General features: G+C 41.4%; 1 protein-coding gene across 1 annotated transcript in view; it reads right to left on the bottom strand.

Moving 5' to 3' along the window:
- Window positions 1–13,144, bottom strand: part of LOC139454076 (uncharacterized) — a 48,203-nt gene extending 35,059 nt beyond the window's left edge. Inside the window, exons 1-11 of the mRNA XM_071235571.1 lie at window positions 13,066–13,144; window positions 10,258–10,821; window positions 9,399–9,632; window positions 7,728–8,294; window positions 6,937–6,981; window positions 5,793–6,356; window positions 5,127–5,168; window positions 4,514–4,673; window positions 2,792–3,072; window positions 1,429–1,551; window positions 446–481 (exon numbers count right to left, since the gene is read on the bottom strand). Of these exons, the coding sequence (XP_071091672.1) occupies window positions 446–481; window positions 1,429–1,551; window positions 2,792–3,072; window positions 4,514–4,673; window positions 5,127–5,168; window positions 5,793–6,356; window positions 6,937–6,981; window positions 7,728–8,294; window positions 9,399–9,632; window positions 10,258–10,821; window positions 13,066–13,144 (2,695 nt within the window). The remainder of the gene's footprint in view (window positions 1–445; window positions 482–1,428; window positions 1,552–2,791; window positions 3,073–4,513; window positions 4,674–5,126; window positions 5,169–5,792; window positions 6,357–6,936; window positions 6,982–7,727; window positions 8,295–9,398; window positions 9,633–10,257; window positions 10,822–13,065) is intronic.
- Window positions 13,145–13,368: the final 224 nt, after the last annotated feature.

The raw sequence follows: 13,368 nt of genomic DNA, 5'->3' as shown, positions 1-13,368 counted from the left end.
TAAATTGGATGTTTCAAACGACTGATTGGATTCTTCCTGACAGTTTACAAATCGTGACATGACACCTACATGCATTTCCTCTTAGGATGTTACTGTCCCAGACTTTCCCAGAGTCTGATGCGACCTGACCCGTGAAGATCCGGGGTGGAATAGGTCTTCAGCAACCCATGCTTGTCGTAAAAGGTGACTATGCTTGTTGTAAAAGGCGACTATCGGGATTGGGTGGTCAGGCTCGCTGACTTGGTTGATTCATGTCATCGATCCCAGTAGCATGGATCGAAGCTCATAATATCAATCACTGGATTGTCTGGTCCAGACTCGATTATTTATAAACCGACGTCATACAGCTGTAATATTGCTGAGTGCGGCGTTAAACAACAAACAAACAAACAAACAAACAAACAAACAAACAAACTGATGCGATCTGATTTGGGTAGAAACTTACGTGTTGGCACATATGGCGCGAGGCTTGGCGGGATCACTGAAACCAAAAAATAATGTTTTGGGAATTAACTTTCTTTTCATCAGTAAAAAATATTCTGAAATAAAACAGGTCACGGTGAGGTGAAATGGGGGTTAGCGTCGCGTTAAAATTGCGTACGCATTTAGCGACGTGCATGCACGTGTGTGTGGCTGCTTACACTTGTTCGGATTTATAGTGCTAGCCCACTGATATACCATGTCACAGTTTAACATGGCTACTCACTCAGTCACAGTATTCTGAGCAGACCAGTCCTTGTTTTATCCTCTAATGCCGAACGTGGGGCAGGATAACGATATGACATGTGAACATTCGTGAGCGTCATCATATGACAAGAGTGAATGAGTGAGTGTGGTTTTACGCCGCTTTTAGCAATTTTCCAACAATATGCTCGGTGAATACCAGAAGGTGGCTTCACACAATCTACCCATGTGGAGGATCTCCCCCGGGCCAGAGGACGCTTTAACCACTAAGATACCCCATCGCTTTATAAAAAGGAAGCTTTTTCACGATACAACATTAAAAAAGATGTTGCTTTCAAGACAGATAATCAGCAGAAATTCTATGAAGCTTGGATGCCGTATCATAACCTTTCGAACATGAGGAGCAGCTTTCAATCTAATTTTAGTTTTATACTTAAGTCATTAATGTTAGAGGCCTGGTACTTTTCTGCACTGGAATATGATATATAAGCTTTAATAGTTAATGCATACTTGATCATGATATATGAAGTATATTTGTATTACAAGAGTGAATGTGTGAGTGAGAAGTATGTTATATCCGTAAAAGATCTAAGATGTACTGATAAGTGCTATAAGTCATTGGCTTTCTGCTACCCTGGGCGGAAGCCCATATTATATAACAGGTACTTCTTTTTATAAAAAAGAAAAGAAAAAAAGATACCCCATCGCCACTTGTGGAACTGTCTTGCAATGACGGAAACATACCTGCGCATGCCTTCTTGGCGAACAATGCCTTGATCTGGGGCAGTTTGCTGAAATCGTCTACAGACATCACGTGGGCAGAGTCTGGGTCGGATGCCATTTCATTCAACTCCGCCATGGAGATACCTGCAGACAAGAAGCCCACATCAGTGAGATATACGTGGGGTCTGAGCGGGCAAGTAAACCGCCGGGCAAAAGAAAGTATGCAATTGAACGTTGTATTTAACCCCAAATAAAATTACAAACTTTATCAAGACGTTATTAGGCTGAATACATTTGCCGAATCTTAACTTCCAAAACACAACCATGATACCCTTACCATATACATTATCATCATCATCATCATCATCATCATCATCATCATCATCATCATCGAATAACCATTTCATGTTTCATTTTTAGCCACCATAAAAACAAGGGCGTATACTCCCTTTTGCCAGGCAGTTTATTTGCCTTGATGCTTCTTTTGTTTGTTTATTTTTGTTTTTTTTACGCCGCACTCAGCAATATTCTACCTTTGTGACGGCGGTCTGTACATGATCAAGTCTGGACCAGACAATCCAATGATTGATCTCATACACATCGATCCACGCAATCCACGAGCCTGACCACCCGATCCCGTTAGTCGCTTCTTACGACAGGCATAGTCGCCTTTTATGGCAAGCATGGGTTGCTGAAGACCTATTCTATCCCGGATCTTCACGGGTCCTTGATGCTTCTGATTGATGAGGGAGGCTAATGCTGATGGGCCTTTGATAGACAAGGTATGATGCATGATCAGCATTAGACCATAAGAAAGTAGAAGCTGTTGCATGGCAAGACCATTCCTCTTTCGTGGTGTTAAACACATTTGAATCAAATACGGTCGGTTTCCCGTAGTGCACGCCTAGAATCCCTGGCCCATTTCAAAACGAGATCGTAGCGTTACGATTGTCGTAACTCCCATTGACTTTAATATATATTTACACAAGACGAAGAGCTATGGCCGCTTTGTGAAACGGGCCATTGATGAAACACACTTTTTAAAATACATAGCATAGTTAACAAACATTGTCAACTATTGTGTCTGTTCACGTAGTCGTTGCGTACAAAACGGATGCAAATGAAAATGTACGAATGTACAAAATCTGATCAAGAACAGCTCATGGTAGAACATGGATATGAAAAAAAGCAGCAAACACCATTCCATGTCATGAATCTAAGGTGTTTAACGTGTTAAACGCGAAGAAAAATAGATCAGCTTGTCACGTTCCACAAAGAAATCGCAGCGCCACGACTGTCTTAAGTCTATGTTAAAGTATGGGAGTTACGATCGTCTTAACGCTACGATCGCTTTGTGGAACAGGGCCCTGGGCTTGTTATGTACCTTTCCCGACACCAACAGAGAACACCTGCGTTCCTTTATCTCTTGCAGCCTTAGCAAACGTCTTCGTTTGGTCCGGCTTGTTGGATCTGCCGTCGGTGATGATGATAGCGATGTTGGGGACGCCTGGGCGGTCGCCGTTCTTCGTGTTGAACATGTTGTCCTGGAGATACTTGAGAGCGTCGCCGGTGTTGGTGCCCCCTGAGACGTACTTGATGTTGGTGACGGCGTTCAGGACGTCCTGCTTGTTACTGTACTGGTTCAGGTGGAACTCCAGATAGGGCCTGCACGATGACAAGATGCAATATTAACTCACCAACCCCCATAAGCAAACGACAAAAACAACTTTTAAAATTTTCCAGCCTCTTTTGACCTAGAATAATGCATAAAACACTTTGTTCTAAATCTATGTTATTCATAAACCAACACAATTCAACGCAGTCTAACGCATTCCAACGCAATCTAACGCTATCCAACGCAATCTGACGTAATCTAACGTTATGCAACGTAATGCAACGTAATTCGACGCTATTAAATCAATCGGCGTGAGGACTGTCGTAAGAGGGAAAGTTTGTAATGAACGTTCGTCCCATTATCTTTGAAAGCTTGGAAATAGTAATTTCTTCAAGTGCTTACAGTGAGTGAGTGAGTTGGGTTTAACGTCGCTTTTAACAGTATTCCAGTCATATCACGGCGTGTCAGCTTAATGTGGGAGGAAAGCCCGAGGTGATGCAGGTCTCAGACGTTTACAACTTCGGTGAAACCTACGGGCACGGGTATGGTGCTGACAAACCTAGAAACATAATCGGGGCAAACCGGGATTCGAACCCACAAGCATAGGTTTCTGGCGTGCCCAAGGGACGCAACTCTGCACGTGCGAATCGCGGCGCCTTAGACGACTGGGCCACCAGTGCCCCCTCCAGTGCTTACACTTTGCTTTCGCTGATTATATATATTTCTTTCGATGCATGTTGTGCTCTTCATTGCTGATATACCACTGGAATGCGTGTTTTATCAGAGGCAGTAAAAAAATGACTGTCGTTCATAAGAAACATGGAACCCTACCTGCACAGATCTGAAGATCATGTTTATCAAGACACTATACGAAACAAAGGTGAGGTGAGGTTAGGTGAGGTGAGGTGAGGTTAGGTGAGGTGAGGTGAGGTGAGGTGAGGTGAGGTGAGGTGAGATGAGATGAGGTGAGGTGAGGTGAGGTGATGGTTTTATGTCACGTTCAAGATTAATAAATAACGACGTGTATTCCAGTGAGTGTGTGATGTCATCACCGGGTTGTCTGGTCTCAGACACATTACAGTGACTCGAGTCAGCCGACCCTTATTTTAGTCCCTTAATGCCGAACGTCAGGCAGGGTAACAACAAGTACCATCGTTTCAACATCATTTGATATGACGTGACAGACGCCCTATCCACTCAACCACACATTCGGTTCCAAAACTCATATGTCATAAAGCCTTATAATATTTAGTGTTCACATCTGAATGAGTGGCAATTCAATTTAACTTTTCAATGAATTCAAAATATTCAAAAATATATCTCGCTATTTCCAACATTATACGTACAGGGTGCTTTAAAGAAACGGTTCCACATTCAGTCTATACATGAAAAGCGATGGTGAGGTGAGGTGAGGTGAGGTGAGGTGAGGTGAGGTGAGGTGAGGTAATGGTATTTGACGTCTACAAGGTTGGTTTGAGTTGATGTAATCACCTGGAGCTGAATTTTTCCACGCCGATCCTGATCTTGTTTGAGGCAACGTCGAAGTCTTGGACGATGCTCTTGACGAAGGTGAGGAGGAGGTTGAAGTTGCTGGAGCCGACACTACCAGAGGAATCCAGCATAAACACGATGTCGGCCTGAGAGCCACACACTGAAGAATACAAGGGGACGTTTGTATATATTTGGGCAGGCTACTGATAGTGGAATTATATATTATTATATCCGGGGTAGAATTGATATTAAGCAACCCATGCTTGTCGTGAGAGGCGTCTAACGAGATCGGGTGGTCAAGCTCGCTGATTTTGTTCATGTATCGTATCCCAATTGCGTAGATCGATCCTAATGACGTCAATCACTGGGTTGTCTTGTAATTGACTGGATTATCTTGTACAGACTCGCTTATTTACAGACTGCCGTCAAATCATTGGAATATTGCTGACTGCGGCGTTACACAACAAACAACAAATAATCTAGCTATTCGATTGGTCGCTGGCCGAGTTGTACGGATATCATGACGTCATAATTTATTATGTGACGCCATTTGCTTGTCACGTCACAATAGACCCCGGATCTTTAAGGAATTATGATAACAGCACATACTTACACTTCGGTAAAGGCGTGGTCTGGTCCGGTTTAGGCTTGGCAACTGCGGAACAGAAGAACTTTGTAAGTGATATGAACATTCATAGTAAATAGGCCTTTCCATGTTTACCAGACAAAGCTCATATATGTCTTGTGTGAATGCATGTACATTGAATCACAAACATTACAGTACTTCACTAAAAAGAATTTATGCTCATATTACAATCATATTATCTAATTTCAAATAAGCCGATTTTAATAACATTTAATTTTGTGAGGAGTAAAAGAAATATTGTTTGACTTAATCATTTATTTTCTAAGATTAGATTACCGTAGTCCTATTGAAAGGCAACTAGCTTTCAGTTATTCAAGTAAACATTTCACTATTTAGGTGTGTCATTTTAGTAAATATATCTGTGCTATGCTTAAAACTCAAAATTGCTATGATCACAGGAAATGTTTGAATTATGAAAGTTCAAAGTAATAATGTTGATAAGCGTTGAATAATTACAAATTTGACAGATTAGTCTTTAAACTGAATATACAACAACAATTTGAAATTTGATGATTTCATTAAATCATATTTGAAATATCTTTGGGGTCCAGATTTATTTAGATTAAACATCACTAGTCTTGAAATCGTGAAAGAAACATGCTCACTATAATTTTGTTTTTGAGTATACCTCACCTTCGCATGCCTTGGATGCTAGAATGGCCTTGAGGTTCTTGAGGGCATCAAAGTTGGCAGCTCTGAAGACATACTGACTATCGGGGTTGCTGGCGATGTTGTCAAGTTCCTGGTTGTTGATGCCGTTACCGATACCAATAGCCATAACTTTTACCCCCTGACCTTGTAGCTTAGCACCGTTGGTCTTTGTGAGAGTTCTCTGTTGCGAGTTGCCGTCAGTAAGAACGAAGGCAATGTGGGGGACGTTGTCTCTCATTCCAGCAGCTTTCGTGAAGCTATGGCTGGAGAGATATGCCAGGGCGTCGCCGGTATGGGTGTTGCCGCCATGGTATGGAGTTTTGGTAATAGCAGCCTTCAGTGCCGTCTTGTCAGCATATTTGTTCATGTCGAACTGGTGCCGGGTGGTAGACGAGAACGTTTCTAAGCCGATCTGGACGTCGTGTGGGCCAATGGAGAAGTCGTCAGCAATCTGGTTCACAAACGCGAGCATCTTCTTGTAGTTGTCTCTCCCAACGCTTCCGGACTCGTCCAGGAGGAAGACGATGTCTGCCTGTGCGCCGCAGTCTGTGGAAGACACATAGGCCATGTAAACACGAATTTGTGATGATTATAAAGCTAGATACAGTTGCAAGCGACGTTTGAATAACAAACCACCAAAACACAGAGGGACGCGCCCATAGAGCAGGGTATTATTAATCGGGTGCAGTTCATTCTACCTCCATGAGGAATATACAACTCAAGTCGCCTGTTGAATTAAGATTCTTTTAGGTTCAATAAGCATTCACATTCCCAATCTACCGGGTACCCATTCGTCGCTGAATGAATGGTCAAATGATAGGGTCATTTCGAACAAAGTGTTTTTAGTTAGCTTTGGGACACCGGTTGTTTTTATCTGTGTTTCAGATACATTCTATAGTGTATTTGCAAACTTTTCAATCAATCGGAATTACTGTTTGGTAAAAGGTGTACTACAGGCCAAATATTGCACATCGTCTTAGAATAATATTCATGGACTTTGTAAACATTCAAAACTCATGGTAATAACATGATAACAGCTGTGTACTATGAGATGATATGGCAATTCATTGTTATCAAATGTTAACCCTGTGACAGCAATGTTTTATAATATGCAAAAAATACTTACTTGGTTTCGCCGGTGCGGGTGTGGTGACTACAACTGTTGGTTTTACTGGAATAAAACATATACTACTTTAACATCAATCAGGCTTGGAAACATTAAGCACTTGACATATGCATGTCCCTCAGTAAAACCAGTAAGCCGATCGTTAATTTATAATTATTACCATACCCCCCACTCTATAAAACGGGGGCGGTCAGGTAGCTTACTGGTTAAAGCGTTCGCTCGTCACGCCGAAGGCCCGGGTTCGATTCCCGAAGGGGGAGCAATGCGTGGTGCCAATTTCTGGTGTCCCCAGCCTAGATATTGCTGGAATATTTCTAAAAGCGGCGTAAAACCTCAATCACTCACTCTACAAAACGAGCGCAAATGGAACTGCATGAACATGCATTAATCATTCGACTTGTTGATCATGATGATGCTTGTACTTATTGTTATTATCATATCATCATTGTAGTCATGCTATATTGTTGATGGTGTTGACTGTTTTCAGTGTCATAATAATGGTTACGTTTGATAATGAGTGTCACTCTTAAAATGTACATGTAATTGCTTAAAACCCCCTGGTCATGTACAATGAGTTCTACCAACCATCTATGATGTACTTTTACAAGGAACAATAAAAAATATTTAATTTTTTTTTAAAAATGAGTGTCACTCTAATGTATTTAAGAGATAAACATAGTGTGTTTTCGATTCTTGGAACATTCACTTTGAAACGACCACGTCAGCGTTAATCCAAACATGGGTACATTCTTTTCTTTTGCCCGGCAGTTTTCAGTGTAAAGGAACCCTACCTTCACATGCTTTCTGTTGGAGCTGTGACTTGATTAGCTTCAGAGCGTCGAAATTAGTCACGATAAAGACATGTTGGGAATCAGGGTCTGTGGCCATTGCTTGGAGTTCGGTTTGTCTGGCACCGCTGCCAACGCCGATGGAAAACACAGTGACTCCAGCATCTTTGAGCTTCTGGGCCTCGGTTTTGGTTGAGGTGGGGATGTTGGACTGACCGTCGGTAATGACGATGGCAATCTTAGCGGCATTAGGTCTGGCACCGTTGGCGGCGGTGAAACTGGTCTGTCGGGCATACTGAAGGGCGAGGTGAGTGTACGTGTTTCCTCGAGTGTACTTCGTGGCTTTGATTGCTTTGATGATGTCGGACTTGGACGCGTACTTGTTCAGATGGAACTGCAGGTAGGTCTTGCTGTCGAAGGTGATCATGCCGATCTGGACGCCCTGTGGGCCAATGTCGAACCCCTGAACCATGGTCTCGATGAAGGTCAACATCTTTTGGAAGTTGGCGGAACCGACACTTCCTGACGAGTCGACTATGAAGACAATATCTGCTGGCTGGAGGCCACATCCTGGAACATATAATAATAATAATAATAATAATAATAATAATAATAATAATAATATTAATACAAAATGATGATGATGATGATGATGATGATGATGATGATAATAATAATAATAATAATAATAATAATAATAATAATAATAATAATAATAATAATAATAATAATGGTACGACGACCAGGAATATGTAGATTAGAGGGCGTCATGGAAAATAATAAATACAAAATTCTTTGGAATAGGCCCATTTACAGCCTCAGACGTATCCAGGCTAACAAACCTGATCTCGTCCTTTTTTATAAATCCAATGAAATCATTTATATCATATACTTTACAGTCAGATATACTTTGAGAACAACTAACCTACAATGTCAGGTATTAATCATATTAATTTTGATGGCTTTTGACCCTGTTTTTGCGGCTAGCGTGGGCTACTTGATATCTGATCGTCCTAGCAGGGCTGATACCATGCATTGCATAACAAGATGGCTGGAACCATTCCCATTGTTCATCCCATTGGTTATTACAATACATTTGTCTACCCATGGCCTGTACAGGACCAAATGTTATTCCACATTGTTTCTGTCAGCACGGACAATGTTTTGCCCTCTGATAATATAGACGTGAGTCTAGCAAAATTATCAACTCGCTTTGTTCAAACTGTTCTAACAATCTGCTTGTTTGTTTCTGGCTTAGATGAAAGGATACTGCTTTGGTATAATACATAACTGCAGGAAGACGTTTAGTTCCATAAAGGTAACGCTGAAATTGCAGACATAGAAATAAAAAACGACAGCCACGTTGTGTTTTGATATGTCTTGAATTTTACTTACCAATATTAAGCATGAACTGAATTTATATTAGATATATTTTATGCATGTCCTGGACCCACTTGCACAAAGCGATCTTAGCGCTAAGATGATCGTAACTCCCATACTTTAACATAGACTTTCGATAGTCTTAGCGCTAAGATCGCTTTGTGCAAGTGGGCCCTGGACGCGCTTGCACAAAGCTATCTTAGCGCTAAGATGATCGTAACTCCCTTACTTTAACACAGGCTTACGATAGTCTCAGTGCTGAGATCGCTTTGTGCAAGGGGGCCCTGGTCTCACCTGGCGCAACTGTCGACGTGGTAGCATGGGTGGGTCTAGGTGTGGTTGTTGGTTTAGCGGTGGTTGTGCAAGGTGTTGTTGCACATGCTTTGGTTTCGCGGGCTGCTCCTGCGCAAGGCTTGCCTCCGTGTGATGGGGGAGGGTTGCTGCACGTCCTCTCCCGGTACTGGGTCCCCCCGCCACACTTCTTCGTGCAGGGGGAGTAAAAGCCCCATTTATTCCATTGTCCGTCAACTGGTGGTTAAACATTGTGTGTGAATACATATTGGCTGTAATACATGGTAATATACTGATACAAAAAATGAATGTTAAGTTGACGATTAGATATCAATAATCGATCATTGATCACCGTGTTTCTGTTATATGAATGAATATGGTTTTACGCCGCCTTCAGCAATATTTCAGCAATATTACGGCGCAGAAAAACAACAACGGTCTTGACAAAATTTACGGAATATCGAATCCGGGATTTGGGCGTAGCGAGCGAAAACGGACACTCGGTGTCCTCACTGATTTTCAGTTATCCATTCGTATAATTTTAACAGCTATTTTTCCTTTTACACCAATGAAATCTGTTGCGGCGGATAATCGAGGTTAAATCTTTGGCGAAGACGTTTAACATTTACAGATTATCCACTGAACTACCCCGCCACCCTTTTTACGTGTGGGGGCGGTCGGGTAGCCTAATGGTTAAAGCGTTCGCTCGTCACGCCAAAGACCTGGGTTCCATTCCCGACATGGGTACAATGCGTAAAGCCCATTTCTGGTGTCCCCTGCCATGATATTGCTGGAATATTGCTAAAAGCGACTTTAAACCGTACTCACTCACTCAATTTAACGTGTGAAATAAACTACCTACTTTGACAAGCTGTCTTCTTCAGCGTGGCCTGGATGTTCTGCAAAGCGCTGAAGTTCTCCACGGTGAAGACGTGTTTGGAGTCGGTTGCTATGGTGTTCAATTCCGGTTTGGATGCGCCGCTCCCAATACCAATAGCAAACACAGACCAGGTAGTCCCCTTCTTGATACTTGCCGCCTGCGCCGCCGTCTTTGCCTTGACGTTGGATTGGCCGTCAGTCATGACGATGAGGATGTTGGCAACTTTGTCCCTGTCACCGTGAGCCTTCGTGAACGCTTGGTTCTTGACGAAACTCAAAGCCTCATCTGTGGCTGTGCTTCCGCCCGAATAGGGAACTGCTTGAATGTTTTTGACGAGATCGGCTTTATTTGTGTGAGAATTCAACCAAAACCGGTTTGTGGGATGCGTGGCGAACGTGGTGACGCCGATTTGAACACCCTGAGGTCCAATGCTAAACGAATTTGCGAATTTACTTACAAAGTCCAGCTGTTTTTGAAAGTTTGTTTTCCCTACACTTCCCGACGAATCCAATAAAAACACAATATCTGCAGGGTTCTGTCCACATCCTTGAGAAAGAAAAGATATTTTAAGTGTTACCACAGTCAAAACTCATATAATCATAAAAACAGATTCAGTTTTTATTGTCATTAAAAGGTCAAAGCTGTCCCACCTAAGACGACCAATTTATAAACATATCGCCGTATTATCGGTTTTCGGACGTTTAAGGAAAATTCATAGTATTCTGTCTAATCAGATGGACCACAGTAACACGTCTCACTGACTTTAAAAAGACAACTTTCACTAAAAAAACAAGCCATCATCTGAGTAATTACAATTTCTGTGTGATGCTACACTTCCAGTTTTAGAGCGTGTAATCGCGATAAACAAGGCCGTCAGAAAATGTATGATGTCCAAAGACATATGATCCGACGATATATTCAGTTAGCGGCCAATAGTGTAAATATCAAACATCGAAATAAATGAAGTCCCTATATGAAATGCAATTCATCCGTCGAAATAGTAACATTAATATTTCTAAAATTACAATGCTGTGATGAATACTGATACTAATCATCAGATGAGAGGATTTAAATAACAAAACAACAAATGTAAAATACGAGATGTTTTTGAGTATAAAGTGTAGTGAATATAAATGTGACACTAACCATTTTGTTGAAAAAACATATTTTTTGCACACTTTTATTAATGTGCTTTAAATATCATCGTAAAGAATTTTGTCTGGATCGAAAAGTTACATCAAACTGAATATATTGTTATTCAATGAAGTTCTGATGGTATTAGGCCGCCTCCGTTGTCTAGGGTAAGAGTGTCCGCCCGGAGAGCGGAAGGTCCGGGGTTTGATCCCCGGCCGCGTCATACCAAAAGACGTTAAAAGATGGTACTTATTGTTACCCTGTCTGGCGCTCGGCATTAAGGGGCTAAAACAAGGACTGGTGGGCTCAGAGTCAGTATACTGTGTCTGAGTGAGGTATTCATGTTAAACTGTGACATGGTATCTCAGTGAATTAGCACTGTAAATCGGCATGAGTCCGGACTAGTACAAGCAGACAAACACACACAGACATACACACACACAGACACGCACGCGCGCGCGCACACACACACACACACACACACACACACACACACACACACACACACACACACACACACACACACACACACACACACACACATCGCTAAATAAGTGCAATAATCTTGGACGCGACGTTAAACCCAATTTCACCTCACCTCACCTCTGATGGTATTATAATTATGACATTCAAGAAAACAAGAATAGTCATTTTAACATGGATTTCCTCAGTGGCATATTGAGTTTTTTGACAAATTATGTTTAAATATATCTGCATTTTATGTAACTACAGGATTGTCCTAAACGAGAATGAAGTATATTTGCTCGCCTATCCTTAGATAGTGAAATGTGACAAATATATAACGTATTTGGGGTAAACACTCTTTAAAATATGAACTTTTAGAAGAACGTCCATATTCCTGTAAAAGGTCATTCCTACCTCCATAAGAGTGTCTGGTACCACATAATGCTGATTGGTACCAATACGAGCGTGTGGAATTACCAATATTGTTTCTATTTCTAAGATAATGGTGACTAATGTTGACTTCTCGTGGTGATAAAAGGTTATTCAAGTAATTTGGACATAGGCTGCTCATAATTCAGTATAAAGTAATATTGTTTTTTTAGTTTAACGTCTCCTTGATAATGTCTCCAATCCTGTGTCAAAAAAAAAATAGTTCGATACCTCAATTTAAGAAGACCAGTAACTATGCTAGCTGTTTTCAACTGAATCTTTTCAAGTTTATCAGAAGTTACCCTAGACTTTACTGTTTGTTTGTTGTTTAACGCCGCACTCAGCAATATTTCAGCTATATGATGGCGGTCTGTAAATATTAGAGTCTGGACCAGACAAACCAGTGATTGAAATCGTGAGAATCGATCCCGTTAGTCGCCTCTTACAAGCATTGTCGCCTTTTACGGCAACCATGAGTTGCTGAAGACCTATTCTAACCCGGATGTTCACGGGTCTTATAACTCTGTGTAATGCATTTAACAATGATATATCACAGATATATTTTTATATTAAAGCAAATACATTTTCTGTATGTAATACTTATGTAACTCAAGATTTTACAACGAAGTGAAAGATGTATTTAAATATCAGTTAATTCTCACGATGTCTCTCATCATATAACTTTAAAGACAAAAAACATTGATTAATAATTGATATGTATGTATCAGTATGTATCATGTATCATGTATCATAGTTGCTCACCTGGGTCAGCTGTTGTAGGCGCGCTCTGAATCTCAGAGAGACTCACTAGCGCAAGCACAGCAAAGACCACTCTCTTCATCGTGATCGCTAATGATGCTGATAATCTAGATTACCCCTTATAAACCAGCCGAAAGATAAATGGCTAAATAGCTGCGTAGCCATCTCTTGAGACTCGTCTCTTTATCTGTCGCCGCTGTTGCCACCTCTGAAGGATTGTTCTGTGTCGGCTAACCGTCTCCTCCCGGTGATGCCACTGTGCTTGGTTATGAACACGTTATTAATCATAGAGGAATTCATAATTTC

Source organism: Haliotis cracherodii, unplaced genomic scaffold (genome assembly GCF_022045235.1).
Source record: "Haliotis cracherodii isolate W230 unplaced genomic scaffold, xgHalCrac1.p SCAF_10, whole genome shotgun sequence".
Lineage (NCBI taxonomy): Eukaryota > Metazoa > Mollusca > Gastropoda > Lepetellida > Haliotidae > Haliotis > Haliotis cracherodii.
Note: the sequence above shows the minus strand (reverse complement) of the source record. Positions and strands in the feature narration are given on the sequence as shown.